The sequence below is a fragment of the Dermacentor albipictus genome, unplaced genomic scaffold, assembly GCF_038994185.2.
Source record: "Dermacentor albipictus isolate Rhodes 1998 colony unplaced genomic scaffold, USDA_Dalb.pri_finalv2 scaffold_28, whole genome shotgun sequence".
In the NCBI taxonomy this organism is placed as follows: domain Eukaryota; kingdom Metazoa; phylum Arthropoda; class Arachnida; order Ixodida; family Ixodidae; genus Dermacentor; species Dermacentor albipictus.
The window spans coordinates 527,501-546,422 of record NW_027225582.1 but is presented as its reverse complement, the minus strand read 5'-3'; the positions used below and the strand labels follow the sequence as shown (position 1 = coordinate 546,422).

Genomic DNA, 18,922 nt, shown 5'->3' with positions numbered 1-18,922 from the left:
TTCGCCATCTACTCCTCGAATGCCCCATATACGAGATACAAAGACAGCAGCTAGAACAAGAGCCCCACTCCATCCATCCTCACCGGCCTTTCTCACTCGCAAAATTGCTGGGCCCATGGCCACCGAAAATAGCACAGCGAAAAGCATTGAACGCAATTGAACATTTTTATGAAGACACAGGCGTCCTCTACAAATACTAGGCATTGCATTAAATAATCACATGATGTCACTAAAACATTCTTCTATTACCGTATTTACTCGCATAATGATCGCACTTTTTTGTCAGAAAAATTGAAGCAAATTCAGGGGTGCGATCATTACGCGGGTTAAATTTCCCGGGAAAAAAAAAATTTTTTTTTTCATCCGCGTTTGCTGCGGGATGCGAGATTGCGGGTGCGGGACACCAAAACAAAAATGGCGGCTAGCGGAGCGAGCCGAACGCGCCGAACGCGATTTTTTTTTTTTCTTCTCGTGAGTACATTACGTGCATTGAAACAGTTTCTTCCGTATTAGTGATGAATAATATCGTTAATATCGGCAAGTTTGCGGCAATAACGTAGCCATGTCCACTTTGAGGGGACAGTAATAGGTGGGCGCGCTTAGCTGCCAGTGACAGAAACACATGACGGGCATGCTGCGGAAACTGCGGCATCTGTCTTCACTACTTTCCGCTAAGGGTGGGCGAATATCTTAGCTGTGTTACAAGCGTCGGCGTATGAATAGGGCACACTTTTAACGTATCAGAGTAAACGTGGCTACTATCATTGCCGCGCGCGATTTGTTGCGTGCTCACGAGTGCAAAAGCAGATGAAAAGAATCGAAATGCGCCTTTATTGTTTTTGTTGACATCAGCCATTATAAAGCCAACCCATAATAAAGGCAAGTTTGGTTGTACCTCATTTTGTCATGGAAGTGCGGAAAGTGATGAAAGTAATGAAATGAGGCATCTACTTAAGAATGTTTAGTGCGTGCAGGCCGCTTGGCTTGTCTTGAAGAGTCGTTCGCGTAGCATTCGACAGGTGGTAAGCGCGATCATTATTCGCTAGACTTAGCATACGACATATCGCTGCGGCAAGTTCGGGGTGCGATCATTACGCGGGAAATAAAAAAAATCGAATTTTGACGACAACTTTTAGGGGTGCGATCATTACGCGAGTGCGATCATTATGCGAGTAAATACGGTATTTGTAATTATTAGTGCTTGTATATTACGTGTTATACATTTTTTGTTGTTGTGCATGAATTATTTAATATTTGATTTAAAACATAATTTCATAAAAAACTTAATGATGTTGAATTATTTTAATGTGCATGAATTCATCTGTTTACAGTCGCCGACCGTTTATTCGGACCTCACGGGGACTGCGAAAATGTCCGAATAAACAGGTGTCCGAAAAAGCAGATTAAGAAAAAAAAAAAGAAATCCTTTATTTCCACGCACTTATTCGGGCTCGGCAGTAGGCTTGGAAGAAATCGTGAATGCGCCGTTGCACGCCGTTCCGTTTACGCGCAATCAGATAAGCCTGAATCTCGGAGAGGGTCGTACGGTCACTATTAGCGGCTGAAAGCACAGTCACTGCTTGTACACGCTCCGCATGCGACGGCAGCGTAGCATATGGTGCGTCATCTCCAGCGGTGCAGCAGAAACCTGACGAATGATCTTGCCGTCGTCGAGTTCTGCGCATGTCAATACAGCAGTGTAAGCACCTATGAAACTGTCAAATGAGACGGTGTCCGGAAGTGCAATGCAACCATTGCGCAGGTCTCGGCAGAACATTTTCCGCGTCAGTAGGGAGCACATCGGAAGGCGACAAGTCTCAGGCCTCCCGGCACCCGCTTGCCGGCATTCCCCAGCGCAGTCTGCGCGGGCACTGTCGACGCCATTAGACCTTTGACGCGATGTTTACGTATGCCGCGTTGGCTCACCGAAACCTCGACACAGCACACTAAGCAAACACCACCGTGCCGACACCAGTCGCACAAACGAAAAACGCGGCCTACCCGCAGCGTCAGCGAAGAAACAAATCAGCTGCTGGATTGTCTTGACATGGCTTGCGAAGCTGAAACCGGAACTGCTGCAGAGCCACTCTATCTAACCAGGTAGAAACGATGATGATGAGCGGGGATTTTCAGTAGCGCCACTTCGTGGGGCAGCAAGGAAGCTCCGTTCAAAACAAAAATGGCGTTCCGCAAGTCGAACCATGCACCGGCCAGAGTCGGTGCATGGTGCTCTCGACCGAGTTGGCTCAAGGAGTGTCCGAAAAATCGGACGAGAGGTTGCAAGGTGTCCGAACTTTTGGCAGTTGTTATACATTATGGTCTATGGGGAGAATGGCGGTGCCGCGAGGCTGACCGAATAATCGGGCATGTCCGAATTTTCGGAGTCCGGAAAATCGGTCGGCGACTGTATATGCTCATCGAAGTCTACATCATGGACGTTTGTGTGTGTTTGTGACTGTTTACGAACTCATTGTGGTGCAACTTGCAATTGACTTTCACACTGTTATGTTCATAGGCGTATAGGACTGTGCTGTGGCTTTCTCACCCTATGAAGTGATATTTTTTCATATTTCTTTTTCATTTTTCTACATTATTTCTTTATATTGTTGTTTCTGCTATGAGGAAAGGAGTAGCCGTCACCATTGTAAGGTGACTATGTCTCTTTCTTTTATTTTCATTTCAATAAAAAAAAAGAGCCAACAAGGCCAAAACTTAATTGACCTTGGTTCATATTTGCATATCTATAGCCCCTCTAAGCATTAGGGGCTGACGATGGAGACACACACAGCGCATCTTACCTACCTCACGTATCCGAGCTGAAGCATCGGCTCTGGATTATCAGATGTCCGCTTCCCGTCGATAAAATGAATCGAGCAGACGCGCGACGACTCCGTAGGGAGGAATCCTCTACTATTTACAGCGCTAATCCAGCGATGCTTCAGTACCGCGTCGCAAGGAAACCGATACAACAGGTACACGATGCAGCCACAGTCCTCTTGCAGAACATTGTGCGTGCTGCACTGCACTTTTCTTGCTGCATTACACTTACAGTCGCCGACCGATTTTCCGGACTCCGAAAATTCGGACATGCCCGATTATTTGGTCAGCTTCGCGGCACCGCCATTCTCCCCATAGACCATAATGTATAACAACTGCCTAAATTCGGACACCTTGCAACCTCTCGTCTGATTTTTCGGACACTCCTTGAGCCAACTCGGTCGAGAGCACCATGCACCGACTGACCAGTGCATGGTTCGACTTGCTGAACGCCATTTTTGTTTTGAACGGAGCTTCCTTGCTGCCCCACGAAGTGGCGCTACTGGAAATCCCCGCTCATTATCGTTTCTGCCTGGTTAGATAGAGTGGCTCGGCAGCAGTTCCGGTTTCAGCTTAGTAAGCCATGTCAAGACAATCCAGCAGCTGATTTGTTTCTTCGCGCAAGACGCTGCGAGCAGGCCGCGCGTTTTTCGTTTGTGCGACTGGTGTCGGCACGGTGGTGTTTGCTTTGTGTGCTGTGTCGAGGTTTCGGTGATCCAACGCGGCATACGTAAACATCGCGTCAAGGGTCTAATGGCGCCAACAGTGCCGGGGAATGCCAGCAAGCGGGTGCCGGGAGGCCTAAGACTTGTCGCCTTCCGATGTGCTCCCTACTGAGGCGGGAAATGTTCTGCCGAGACCTGCGCAGTGGTTGCATTGCGATTCCGGACACCGTCTCTTTTGACAGTTTCACAGGTGCTGACACTGCTGTATTGACATGCGCAGAACTTGACGACGGCAAGATCATTCGTCAGGTTTCTGCTGCACCGCCGGACGATGACTCTCAGTCGGAAGATGACGCACCATGTGCTGCGCTGCCGTGGTGGCATGCGGAGCGTGTACAAACAGTAACTGTGCTTTCAGCCGCTAATAGTGACCGTACGACCCTCTCCGAGATTCAGGCTTATCTGATAGCGCGTAAACGGAACAGCGTGCAACGGCGCATTCACGATTTCTTCCAAGCCTACTGCCGAGCCCGAATAAGTGCGTGGAAATAGAGGATTTCATTTTTTTTTTCTTAATCTGCTTTTTCGGACACCTGTTTATTCGGACATTTTCGCAGTCCCCGTGAGGTCCGAATAAACGGTCGGCGACTGTATTCTGGTTGTTCAAACAACCGCACACAGCGCAGTGCTGCCCGGACGTTCGCATAGCCTGTGCGGATAAGCATAACATCGCCAAAACGTCGCGCAGTCAATGCGGGAACTGCGCGCGTGACAGTGGTAACTATGAGACGCTAGCTACTCTCGCTACCGGGGGCCTCATATCCGTTTCCCACTCTCTGTTTCGAGGCTTCCCGTGCAAAGGTCTATAGTGACCGTACGACCCTCTCCGAGATTCAGGCTTATTTGAGTGCGCGTAAACGGAACAGCGTGCAACGGCGTATTCACGATTTACTCAAGCCTACTGCCGAGCCCGTATAAGTACGTGGAAATAAAGGATTTCATTTTTTTTTCTTAATCTGCTTTTTCGCACACCTGTTTATTCGGACATTTCCGCAGTCCCCGTGAGGTCCGAATAAACGGTCGGCGACTGTATGTGCACGTTAAGGAACCCCATACAGTCCAAATAATTCAGGAGTCTCTGACTACAGTGTGCCTCATGATCGTATGATGGTTTTGGCACATAAAGCCACAAAATTTCATTGATTTTAATCAAACGTGTGCTGTCATCCTAAAGGAGCAAGTGCACCAACCTGTCTGAGAGACAGCCCAGGAGAAGAGCTCCTACCAAGGATCCAGCGAACACGACACTCTGCATCAAAGATCGCTGCCAGTCGTGGGAGCAAACAAGGTCCCACTGCACAGGCAAAACAAAAATTCGGTATTCCTTGACATTCTACAAGAGTAAAAAACAAACAGGTGGGTATGCTGACAAGATAACATTCAGCATTAAACGTTGTTGCGCAATGTCCTTAGCTTTAGATTACAATCATTTATATACAGCGTCATCATTATTAATTCCAACACAATTTTTAAAGATCGTGCCTCTTCCACACTATATACATATATTTTTTTCTGTAATATGCTACCTGACCAAAGGAGTGTTTGTCAAACCGTTGACTGTGTCTTCACAGTGTCCGTGCGTGCAGTGCTATGTATTTTCTGCGTCTGAGCAATGCAGAGGGATAACGTTTCCATGTGCACATTCAACTATGATATTCCAGGCGATACTTGACATAAAAATTGTAACAGCGCCAACACATGCAACCACAAAGTACGAAGGACGAGACACAAGCGCTGTCATTAAAACTTCTTTCTGGGCGAGTTGGTGCATAAGGAACTGCAGTGCTTGTATCTCGTCCTTCGTACTTTGTGGTTGCATGTGTTTGCGCTGTTACAATTTTTATGTCAAGTATGCACCAACTCGCCCAGAGAGAAGTTTTAATCAGGCGATACTACCTACAAGATTTGTTAAAAGCTTCATTAACCCTTTCACTGTCATGGACGTACCGGTACGTCATCGTGCTTCCCCTCCCACAAGGCCACTGACGTACTGGTACGTTCTCTATAGTGCGTTCAAAATTTCGCGCCTGAGCGCAAAGCTGGCGCTCCTGGATTGGCCATGCCATCTGTTGACTCTTTCTACAAGTTCGTATATTCGCCCCGACCTGTGTTAGTCAATGTATTGAAGAGTACGGTGCGACTGCCACTCCCCACTTTCTCTTTGCTGAGTGGCGCGGTGGCTCCACGTTCGCTGGATCATGCGTCGCGCGTGTGTGGCTATGGGTTCAAGGGTTGTTCTGCAATCTCCGCTGGTTTGAAGGTTTTTATTTTTCTTCTGTTGGTGTGCCTGCTACGGCGTGTCAAGTTCAGGCGCACGTGCCGTTGCCTCTCCAAAAAGGGTGACTCGATTGCTGCTTTCGCTCTCTCGCCGAACCCTCACTTCCGACTTGCAGCAGTAAACGTAAAGCTCTTCGAACTTTGTTTTAGCCTTTTTCCATCTCCCTCCGTCTTCTTGATTTCGCAACGTCCCATTTCTCTCCATTGTGCGGGCGACTGAAAGCGCATCCTCCCTGCGCGCGGTTACTTTCGGATGGCTCGGCGTGCGGGACCTTCGTCTGCTCATTGGAGCGGTGGCTCAATTCCGATTCAGAATACGAGCCGAGCTCGGATTCGGACTCGGACAGAGTCGCATGCGAGGAAGAGGGTTCCACATCGTCAGATTTGGATGTTGAACGGATTTTAGTCAAGCTGGTGATGATGTTGATGCTTACTAACAATAGCTGCAGAACACTGAAATGTGCATATTGCATTGACTATGCTATTTGTATACCAATCATAATAAAAAATAAATTGCTATGTTCATTCCCTGTTATGCTCGTTCCCTGAAACCAAGCCGACACTGGGGGTGCGTCACGGCCAGAAAGGTCCGACAGCGAAAGGGTTAAGTGACAAAATGTGTCATCATGACCTGTGGGTCATGCCAGGTGCATGCCAGGTGCGCCCATCCCGAAGGTTTATCTGATACTGGTGCTCCCGATGGTATCGGTACTCGCGATACCACCGTGCAGTACCACTGGTGGTGCCAGTGGCCTCAGTGGTATCGGTACTGGAGGTTGATGGGGAAGCACAGGAAAGGCGGGAGATGGAAATTCAAGACGATGAGCAAAACGAGAACAAGGTGAAAGCAGGAGCCTGCTTTCACCTTGTTCTCGTTTTGTTCATCGTCATGGTAAGATAGGGAATTTCTGCATTCTTTTATCGTGACGGCTACCATTTCGAGGCATTGTCAATGAGATGCTGCGCCTCAAGCCTAAGACGCAGACACTGCAGGCCTCAGAATAAATTATATGGTTAGTGCTGCATATTCTCGCTCCAAGATTGCCAAGGAAGACATTGGCATTCAACTTCAAATAGACGAACCGCTTTCCAATTTACTTTTCTTTATAACTTTTCTGGTATGAAATGGAGTCTGGCCGGCACGGCCTTCTGGAAAGCCGCCTATTCTTTGTGCACACTAATATGCAGCACAATCAGCCCTAAAAGGTTATAAAACAGGGAAATTCTTAGAGATGCAACACACAAAAGGCTTCTGCACTGTGGCTGTGTTTTCTTTCCTTCTGTCTATGTTATTTTGCACTGGCTGACTAGGACAAAAAGGAACTGCAGAACCACCAGGAAAAGCTAATTTTATCTTAGCCAAGACATGTATTGTGCACGTAACTTTTATGTGGACTCTGCACATGCTGGGAAGGTGAGTACGGTGCAGCATACGTTTACAGACATCACTTCCATGCCCTGACACAATCTAACTTTTCACATACGGCCAGTGCTCTGCAAACTTTGTGCGTATGTGCATAAGTATGAGTGTTTCTTTCTTTGAAATTAATAGGAATGATCGCTGTGTAACAATAACTCACCTCAGGTACTGCTGATGATCCTGGTACAGTCTCGTTGTAGGTCCACGTGTTGCATACTAGCAGTGTCTCAGGGTCTACAGTGCCATTCTTGAAGACAGCTCGATAACGACAGTGCTCGAACATTGCTGCTTGTGGAACACCCTCGGCACTGGTGTTTGCATCCGCTGCCATACCTTTCATCTAGTGTGAAGGAAGATATCAACAGTAAGATACTGGGTGCATAACAATGGCCCCCCTTTTCAGTGCAATCTATGAATAAATTATTTACGTTCTATATTCCACTCCCCTCCGATGCAAGCGTACAAAAAATTGTTGAAATGTCGTTGGTCAACATCAACAAATGGCATTAAAAGCACATTGTGGTAGTGTTGAAATATCATTGATGTAGTTGTTGGCAAATGTTCATAATTGGCCCACGACATTTTTTCAAAACACCATACAGACATTTCATTGCACTTCATGTCCTAGCATTATCTTTGATGTCACGTTAATATAGTCCTTGAAGATCGGGGGCAAGCACCTCTGACAGGCACCTCTGCATTGCAGGCCTGGGTCACTTTGGCCTCAAAAGCATGCTCTAGATAGTCTGTAACAAACCATATCATGGAGCTGCTAGTAGAAGCAATATGCCAGTTTTTCAATTGGCTTAACGCAGCAAAGTCAGTGATACTTCATGAAATCAACAGGGTAGAACTGATGTAGACAAAACCATTTTTCTAGGTGAAGTGGTTATTTGTAACCAAACATTTGTGCAAATATACGACCATTTGTAGTTTGAGAACATCAGAAACTTCTCAAAAAAGATGGAGGACGCTTAAGCTTCACCTTTAAGAGTGGAATGTGATAGCATTCAAACATTAAAACTGCGTCACACGCTTCCCAGCAACTGGAGCGTATGTAATCGTAATATTTACTGGGAAATGCTGGCCACGACGCGGCGGAAGCAGGCGCCATCTAGAGGTGTTGCAAAATACCGGGCACACTGCTCCGTGGCCCCTTGAGATTACTCACGCGCCGGGGCGCACAAATGGCGGATGCCGTGGCCGGTCTATGAATGGTAGAAATGCTGTAAAATGGGTTTATTTGAGTTTGCGCGTAACAGAATTATACTTGCACGTATCGTCAAATACAATCCGCTGCTATCATGTCTGTAGGTTGTGTGTGAGTCGCACTTTATAATTTTTCTAGGTATTTTAGCTTGAGAAATTCAATTCAGTAGGTCCCTTGTGCCACATGGAGGGCCTGGGTATGGGTGGTTCGAAAATCTTTTTGCCGAAACGACATCCGCGCCAGATGCCGACGCCGGATTTTCTGCGACACAGGGCCCTTCACACTGTTGCGTTAAAATAATTGCGAAGTACAAAGTGCCTGCAGCTTGACACCCTAACAAAACTGAATACTGACAGACAATTAAAGGAGTACTGACACAAAAATTTGAAGTCGAGATAACTTGTGAGATCGATTTAGTGGGTCACACACACATCGTGTGTACAATATCAGCGGCGAATATCGCTTAGAACAAATTTAAAATCAATTTTAAAGTGCGTGCGCGCAGCCAACCGTAAAACAGAGCACCTCGCGACATTGACATCACCCAGGTCTGTAAATAGCCAAGAAAACGCTACGTCATGTGGCTACGTCACGAATTTTCGTTGGCTGCCATGCGGCTTTACACGTGCTCTTTACACGTGCTCGCCGTCACCGGCAGCAATATCCGAGTTGCTGCTCTCCAGTGGGTCAAATTGAAACTGATTGGCCTCGTCTAATACGGCGGCGACTCCCACATGCAGGAAATCGTCGCCGCTGGACGACGAAAACGAGGACGACGAGGACGATGATGGCGAGGACATGGCAAACCACGTGCAGACGTAGCAGACGACTAGCAACACGAAGCTCGCGTGCCGGCGCGCCGCACGCTGGCTGCGCAGCAGAGCATACGTCATGGCTTTTTGCGAACACGTGACCACCTTGTTTACACTCCCGGTGGACCGTTTCGTTGCTCTCTGAAACCGAAACTTGGACTGGTCGCTACAAAAAAGACTGCAGATAATTACCTGTCGCGCTCTGAAGTAAATGAGGTCTCGTGCCGTGATTACGGGGTCATTAACTACTTATTAAAGCAGAAAAAACCACATGGATTTTTTTTGTGTCAGTACTCCTTTAAAAACACTAGGGTAAAAAAAGAAATGAAGAGAGCGCAAGGGCAGAAAAGGGAGCACGGCATAATCATTCGGGTGTCATTCTAATTAAAGGTGTGGCCGCGGAAGTAGCGAGGAACCAAGACCTCGAGGAGCACAATGCACGAGACTGACGTAGTGGCCGCGTCACGGTAAAAGCTTGTCCTCCCTGCGTGGAGGGAGCCTAACCGACTCTGCAGGCACTTTCACTAAAGTTGTTCTCTCTCTCTCTCTCAGCAGTTTGTACGACCCTCAATTAAGAAACATTTCCCAAAAGAAGTATTAAAAAATAAATAAACGCACAAGCAGAATGACATGACAGTGAACAAGAACATTCAAAAAAGGTACTTGCTTTCTTTATTAGATAGCCAGTATAACCATGGCATGATTCACATGAGCCCACGGCGGACACTGATATGCAGAGCAGTCATCTTTAAGCTTCACGAAATTTTCAGACTGGCTGTTGCAGCTAACATAAATCTTGATCTTGAGCTGGATTATACAGAGGCACAGACATTTCTTGCATGAGAAATCAAAACACATATTCAGCTAATTACCAGAAATTCAGTTAATTTCCTAATTATTTACTTTACGGCACCAATCGGCACTTTACTATCGCAATTTACAAATCGTAGCTGGTGAGTTTACAAGGCGTATGCACTCAGAATGAACTTCCAGAATGACAGCAGTGACGAGATACATGCCATTAAACTGGCTGTAAGAACGCACTGGTGTTCCACTTACTTTTTTTTACAAAATGTGCTGCCGCACAAAAGTAAATTGGAATGCCTATGTATTTAGTCCCATATTTCTGGAAAGATCGTGAAACTGGTGTGATCCAGGAAATTAATTTCAAGTGGATACATCTTGCAAACTCACGGCTACAATTTGCAAATTCAAATATGTGCCATAATGTAATTAAGTAAGTTAGTAAGTTTGTGAGAATCTGTTCAATATTTACCATTTCTTGCACTAGTAATGTCCACCTCTGAATAATGCAGCTCAAGAAAAAGAACTATGCTATCTGCCACAAGCAACTTTAAAAAAAATTCTGTAAAACTGAAAAATGATTCCTCTGCATAATCCTTATTTATTGTTCGAATGGTGTGTGCCAATTTTTGCTAAACATTATCTACTTTCGAAACAACATGGCCATTGCAATAAGTGATGCCATGGAAGCAGTTTATTGTGCTGCATTGCTTGTTGCATGATCCAGTTGTGTTTTATGCTATGATAACTAGGTGCCTGAGCAGGTCACTCCATATCAAACGATTTATTCATTTTGACTTCAGATTTTTATATGAAAAACCATAGCTATTAGTGGCCTGCTGGAAGACTTAAAAAATTATTCCTCATGCGAGTTCCATTTCAATTTTGTTCCCCGCCACAAAAAATAATGAAAGAATTCACAAAAAATCAGGTTTTGTGCATACATGAAAGGCACATCATTGTCATTACTGAAGAGCTTTTCTTTCAATTTAAATTTAAGCTAATACCTCTTAATTCTTACTCATGTATTTTTTATAGCAAATTAAACCCTTTTTGCGAACTTACGTGAACTGCAGTTTTTATTGAACAGAACCACTCTGACAATGGCACAGATGCACTTGCAGGTGGGCTATTCCACACCAAATTGACCACCGTTTTTTCAATACCACAGATATAGCTGAAAAAATTTCCACATCTTTACTGGAGGTTGAAACACCTTCCACACTTTTGTTTATTTTTGCTAAAAATTTAGTAGCATTTTGGTGAGTTTATTTTTCCTGCCCAGCTGAGCTAGAAGACATCAATCAAATTTTTTTTTTTCGAAGGCACATGGCATCAGTTGAGGCCTTCAAATGGTGTGCATGGAAAGACAGTGAAGTGATGTGACTGCCAAAACAGTCAATTTCTCAAATATTTGAATACTTCAAGTGCTTTTGGCACCGACAAAAATAAGCAAAATTCCAGTGTGTATTTTTTTCTCATAATGCAGAAAAATTCAGAAAACAAATTAAATATAGTGTGGTAGTCCAGTTGACATAGTAAGTAGAAAAATATTTGAAGCTTTGAAGGTAAAGCTGATCACTTGTAAACAAAGTGTAAAGTTCTAATCTTCTGCACGTAGCTTTATGTTCCTAGGTAAAAAAAAAAGCAACTATGGCGGTAGGCGTAAAACTATATGTGATACATCTAATTATGATAGCTCTACATTTCTGCTATGCATGTGTGAAGTTAAAAAAAAAGTACTTTTAAACACGAAAAATTGTTTTTTGAGTTGTGTGAGCACCGGCTTTTTTCCAATGTGCGCACAAGCTTGCCAGTCGAGAATGTAGACGACAAAGCTGGCTTTGTCTGCAACACAGATGACAGAGAAGCAATGTTATGGTCTGTCTGTTATTGCCAAAAGAGGCATGCCCTGATGCAACGCAGCTTGTGCCTGGTGTAGGCCCGGTAAACCATACAGCCATTGCCCATAATATATCAATCCGTGTTAAATCCGTGAGGGAGTTCTGCAGTGTTAAAATATATGTTTCATGTAGTTTACAAAAGAAATATTTGCTTTTACACAGCTAATGAATCCAGAAAGAACACTGACATCGTTCCTGCAAGGCATATTAAAAGACGTCGCACTGTAATGCAATGCGACATATCGACATGCATTAAATCGAAGCATTGAAGAAATAAAACAAAGGACACCGACCAACAGAAATGCGAAAAAATGAATAAATCTAAAGGACGTTTCGGCTTCCGACGCGAAGCCGAAACGACCTTTAGATTTATTCATTTTTTAGCACTTCTGTTGGTCGGTGTCCTTCGTTTTATTTCTTCAATCGACATGCATTGAGACACACAATATGGAGTGACATACAGGGAGCAGGACACTTTGTGTCCTGTTTCCTGGAACCCAAAGACTGTCCTACTTTGCGTCCTGTTTTCTAGAACTCAAGGACTGTCATATGACGATGGAAGTAGAAAATTACTTCATAATTACAACTGAAAGCCTACACAAGCATGAACAAATTCTTGTGGTGTTGCATGTTACCACTGACAGCCTGAACATGCTCGGCTATAAAAGTCATATGTGCCACATTCAGTCTGATGTGGTCGGACGTGGTTGGCAACCACTTTTCGCACTCATGTTAAAAATAAATGAGACTCCAGCACTTGAGGTCGCTTGCCTTTGCATCGATAACAAGGCAGTCACAGTTTGTTGACTGACTAGCTTTTGCGACTAATTTTATTCACAATCTCTCCTTGCTAGACAACAAGGCTTCCTATATTTATGTTGTATGTGCGATCCACAAACGAACATTTCAAAAAATAATTTTTCACATATTAAGAATAATACCCTTTCGTAAATTCTCACATGCATAGCAGACATGTGGGACTATGTAACAATGTATCACATACACTTTTATGCCGACCACCAAAGCTACTTTTTTTTTTTTACCTTGAACACACATATTTTTGCAAAAAACTTGAACTTCAGTTTTTTTAGGTGATCAACTGAACCTCCATGGCTTCAAATAATTTGTGGTTATACTATGTCAAACAGGCTGCCATTCTATATTTATTTTGTGCCTTCTGCGTCCCGAGAAAAATATTCTAACTGCAATTTTACTCGCTTTTGCTGGCGCCAAAAGTACTATAAGTGTTGAAATACTTGAAAAATTGGCTATTTTGGCAGTAGCACCACTACATTGTCTTGACATGCACACCAGCATCTGAACATCCCATCTGAACATCTGGATCAAACAATTTCCCTTTGAAAAGAAACAATGATCAGTGCCTTCTAGCTTAGCTGGGCAAGAACATTTTAATTTTTGCGAAAATACAGGAAAATTTTTGCAGAGATATTAATGGGGAGAAAGAGTTCTGAACTTCAACAAACATATGAAAATATTTTGAACTATATCTCTGATGGTAAAAACCGCTGGTTGATATGGCATGGCATAACACAGGTATGAAACCTGCATTATGTTAAGGTGTATGAAACCAAATTTTCAGGAAAATTTATCATTGTACCTACTTTTCTTTATTAAGCGAACTTGAATTGCTGTTCCATCATGGAACAGTTTTTAACAAAATTAGGTAGTTTGCCATGTAATAATCAAAGATACTTAAAGAATAACATAGCAAAGAATAACTATCTTTGGTGGAACTAGATAAAAAAGTTACATAATAATGTAGTGAGAAAATCAAAAGGTACAACACTTGTATGTTGGTTGAGCCATAACAACATGGGCTTTTGGGGAGACCAGCATAGTTATTATAAATAAAATCGCATAAAAATGTAAAGGTTTACAAAGGCACAATATTTGTACGCTCGTTTGAGAAATCTGAATGAGGCTCTTCAGGAGACTAACATAACAAACATAAATGAACATAAAGATGTCGAGAGTTACAAAAGCACAACACTTGTGCTTTGGCCTGAGTTGTCCAACTTGGGCTCTTTGGAGGCTTTAGGTCCGACATGAGAAGCGAGGCTAGGGTGTTCTTTACATAGGGCATGTTGATACCAGGAAATCTGTGACACGTGAAGCCTGCAAAAAACAACAAAAAAGCCAGAACATGTTTTAAAAAACAAAGTTTCCCAAGCAAGAGTGTGGCGTACAGTATGCCCTCATTATAATTAAATTTATTTATTTATTTTGCTTCATTCTAACTTTTCGTGGGTACACCTTCAGAGTATGACCACTTTATTCAAAATGGCACAGGACTCCACTAAGTGTCAAATGCAGAAAAGGGCAAAGAGGAGCAGCACAGTGCAGCAGAATAACTTTATGAATATCCTCGATCGCAAAGATGAGAACTTTGCTTGCTTAGAAACAAAATGGTGAAGCAAGCTTCATGACATTCATGAAGAAACCTAAGGGGGAAACTACTGGCAACTAAATTTATTTCCTGCAACTTTCATAATTAAAATGTGCAGCACTTCATTGCGCTTTTCCATGCTCCAAATACAACACTGTCATGTCACTAGAATTGAGTGTGGCTAGATTTGAAGTTAAGTTCTACGAGTTCACATGCAATTGGAGTGCACTTCTCACCTTACAGTGGCTGTTCTTTGGACCCTCCACATTAAAGAAAATAGTGCCTATAGCAAAGTGTGTTTTCTGCCTCAATGACTGATATAACGAGGATTCTCAGTAGTGGTGCGTCAAGCTGGTTACACTGACACATGCAGAATGTGACAGTTATGAAGAAATGCTCAGTGGACTGACTTCTTTAATCCTTTGAGGTTGACTGTCATACAAGTGTGGCAGCGACGGAACATTTGAAGAAAAAAAAAAACGCACCTTTTCAGAACAAAGTGTCGCCTAGGATCACACTGGAGGTGCTGCAATCTTCTGGGACTTCTAGGAAAAATTTTTATTCTGCTGTCTCCCCTTGGCATTCTCTAAAAGCGATTTTTCTCTTAGCTCTTTGGTGGCTGTCAGTGCAGTAGTCAGAGTATTGTCACTTCACCTAGTTTACTATAAAACAAGGTTTGCAAGTTCCATTACATAAAAAAAATTATGCTACCAAATCCTGCATACAGTAAACTACCGCATTTTCGCGATTCTAAGCGCCCCCCCTCTATTTTCGCAAAAGAACTGGGAAAAAAGTTTGCATGCGAATCTAAGCACCCCCCCTATTTGTTAGGAAGCGCGCGTGGCCTAGGCCGCAGGGCGCTTGCTCACTCTGTCATCGAGCCGGAGCCGTCGGAGTCCCGAGGTAGCATGGCGTCCGCGGCGCGAGTATGCCGTACAGCCTGACTGTATACGGATGTATGGCAAAAGCTACAGAAAGCGTCCCCATCAACCATCGCAAAGAGGATTTTGGACGCTTGGAAGCGGGTTCAAGTGGACGTTGTGGTCAAATCATTTAAGAACTGCTCGATCACAAACCACTTTGACGGAACGGAAGAGTACCTGCTGTGGGATACCGAGAGCGGCAGTTCAAGCGGTGCGACGAACTCGAGTGGCAGTGATAGTAACTGAGCATCCAACACAAGTGGTGGGTTCACTGTGTGCACCGATTTTTCTTTTGAATGATTGCAAAATAAAATGTTATTTCTTGCACCCGTGTCGTCGTGATGTCGCAGTGAAAAGAGGGAGGGGGGGGGGGTCATTTTAGATTTTTCGAATCTAAGCACCCCCCCTCACTTTGGGCATCGCGATCGTGAAAAAAAGGGGTGCTTAGAATCGAGTAAATACGGTATCTGTAAAACTGGAAATACTAAAAAGGTTTTGTCATTAAAAAAAAATTATTTATCCCTCTTTTCCTCAAAAGGTAACTCCGAAAAACTTAAATCTACAATAAAAATATTAGGGAAGTGCGAATAGTAATTTTTGAGATCGAATCAAACACGAATCTAATAATGCCAGAAGCCAATTAAACATTGGACAGTTTTTTTTGTATAATGAACAGCTGATATCACAATTAATATAAAAAGTTCACATCCTAGTATTCTTAATGTTAGCAAGTTTCTGTCATTGCATACTACGTTATGAAAAGCTGTCTATTAAAAGCACTAATGGAGCAGCAAACAAGTAGTTTCTTCACATGCACAGGACTCTTCAGTAAGCATGAATGATTGCTGTACAGCCCCTAAAGCACATCTACTTAATAACGTAGCCTGCTCTACTACACAAGTTCTCACGTTTTATGTCTATATTGTGCCCATGAAGGTGAAAATTTACCGTACTTTTGCTACAACTCTAAGTTTTATTGGCGTTTTGAGATATTCTAAAGAATTAAAAAAATATTTGCATTTATGAATAGCAACTACTCGATTCGAAGACTGAATCGAACAGGACACTATTCACCTTGTTATTCGAAAGTTTCGAGCATTTGCATACCCATAGAAAATGTATAACCCTTAAATTGTGAAGACTTATTTTCCCCAAAAATGTGATCCTCAACGTGTTAAACAAGAGCAACTGGAAAGCCCATTCATCTTTTCGATAAATTTAAGCCCATAAGCTACCTAGCAATGGTTTATAATAACCCTGTAAACAGGCAAGTGCTCACTTGCCTCTCCCTCTCTCTCACTTCAAGTCAGGAGGCAGGAGACACTTCCAACAATTTCAGAATGGGAGTTGTGTTGGATATGTCCTTTGGTCTGTAAGAAGATTTAGGCAGTAGTCGCCAAGGGCCTATTCAGTGCTGCTTAATTTATTTAAACATGTCAGGAAAAGCACAGATAAAGGCGCTTAGAACAAATAAGCGTTTGCTAAACACAGTTTTGTTGACAGTGATGCTGGCAATTCTGTCCCTGTTTTTTCTTTGATTGAAAGAAGCAAAAGAAAATTGCCACACAACTCATGTTCCCTCTGCTGAAGGGTACTGTCTGGCATCATGTGGACCACCCCAAAAACAGGAGCAACATTAATTCAATGTGGTCCTTTAAAATTGGAGAAACCTCTATGTTTTATGTTAGAGAACCTGGAGGGCCATATTGGTTGCTGAAATTTGGTGGTAGTCCTGTGCCTTGAGTTGAGCATTAACTGCACTTGAGCATAGCTTCCCCACAATTCCTGTATTATTACACTTTCAGGCTACTTAAGCATGTGCTCCATGCCACTAGATTAGTAGCGTGCTTCACAGGCAACTATTTATTGCAATGACAGCCAAGTAGCACTGCTAATGTGCAAATGCACCTCATTTTGTCTGGGCAGAGACGCCAAAAACTTCTGCAAGTTCAGGCAGCTTTTAAAATTTTGAAGCATTTCAATGTGGAGGCATTAGACAGTTAACATCATATGAAGTCATTCCAAATGGTAGGCTATTGTAGGACACAGTTGCAGCCACAGGCTAATTGAAAGTCATTTGTTATGCTAGTGGCAAGTTATTAATTTAAGATACAAAATGTGACTGTAAAAATGCAACAAGAAAGGATGTACGTTACTTGCCCATACAAGTGGTGACCCTGATTGGGTCACGAGCCCCTTTTTGCCCCTTAGTGTTATTTCTAAAGGGTAAATAGCCCGTGAGCTCCTCCTCTGTGAACATACAGTGAAGTAGGGTCCTTGCAAGCTTTCCTGGTCCATCATGGCAGGCTATGGCAAGCTGTGCCAGGATAACCTCCTCAATGCACACTTCTCCAACCTATGTGAACCTGCGCGATTCAGTAAATGTTAGTAAGGCTGTTTTAATCCTTTTAAGCACATTTACACAACAGTCACACTGCAAATAAATCACAACAATAGTGCCTGTTGCAGATCTAGAATGCATATCTTACTTGACTAGTTTCATAGCTTCTTATGCTGTTTGGATGCCAAGTGCTTCAGAAAAACAAGCATTTATCCAGCACAAACAAGAAAAATAACAAGTAAACCAATGTAACCAATATGTCCTGGATTATTTAATGCTATTAGCATTCTTAAAATACTTCACATACTTTCGGTTGTCTGTCTCTAGCCATTTTACTTCCGATCTGCGTCACCACTGGTTGGAGTCCATGGTCTAATGGGCAGAGTATCAGGCTGCTATGTTGAGGGAAGTGGATTCATAATCAAGCATAGGACAAACTCGTCACTGGGTACCAGTGGCATAGCCTGAAATTTTGTCCGGGGGGGGGGGGGGGGGAGCTCACATTGCAGCTCAGCCTCCTCCCTATAGGATTTGTTGAGGGATCCAATACATTATTAATACCTGCACAGCCATTACCAAAGATGCCGCAAACAAATTCTTGAGTGCTACACACTGTCAAGTAAAATATGCATTCTTTCATAAAAAAAATATACTCGTATGTCTCAGAAATTGTGCCCGAAATAACTTATATCTATGCTTCAATGTTTTCCAATGCTTCCATGTTTTCTATCTATTTATTAAGTAAAGAAAACATCACATGAACTTTAGAACTACATTACTTTGAAACCAGCAAAACAGTGCATGCCGTGGACATGGAAAATGTAAAGGCCATGAAATGAACAGGTTGAGGGCAAATAAAGTATTTTAATAAAACTTTGTCATTCAAGAACCTTGTTTACATTTTTGAACATATGCAACGGTCAGGGAAAAATCTCAATGATGCTGTCCTTCGTTACAACGGATTGCACAGGAGCCACTGTCACCGGTCATGTATTTTGAGTAATTGCACCGAAATTATAGTTGCAACAAAGAGCCCATATAAAAACCAGGAGTTCTGCAAAATATACAAGGGTGAGTCAAATGAAAATGAGCCAACGCGAATATATGACAAACGGGGTACTTTGTTTAAAAGTAGCCTCCATGAGCATTTACACATTTGTCCCACTGACTCTTTCACATCATCGTCCCACACGAATCTGGTTCCCTTGAGCTGTTTCCTCAAGTGCTCCAAAATGTGTAAGTCGGAAGGCGACAGGTCTGGGCTATATGGCGCATATTGCAG

General features: G+C 43.3%; 1 protein-coding gene across 1 annotated transcript in view; it reads right to left on the bottom strand.

The window, feature by feature from the left end:
• LOC135913902 (organic cation transporter protein-like) overlaps nucleotides 1-17,585 on the bottom strand; it is a 109,315-nt gene extending 91,730 nt beyond the window's left edge. Inside the window, exons 1-5 of the mRNA XM_070529705.1 lie at nucleotides 17,460-17,585; nucleotides 13,979-14,105; nucleotides 8,411-8,465; nucleotides 7,400-7,579; nucleotides 4,733-4,836 (exon numbers count right to left, since the gene is read on the bottom strand). Of these exons, the coding sequence (XP_070385806.1) occupies nucleotides 4,733-4,836; nucleotides 7,400-7,579; nucleotides 8,411-8,465; nucleotides 13,979-14,105; nucleotides 17,460-17,559 (566 nt within the window). The 5' untranslated portion in view covers nucleotides 17,560-17,585. The remainder of the gene's footprint in view (nucleotides 1-4,732; nucleotides 4,837-7,399; nucleotides 7,580-8,410; nucleotides 8,466-13,978; nucleotides 14,106-17,459) is intronic.
• Nucleotides 17,586-18,922: the final 1,337 nt, after the last annotated feature.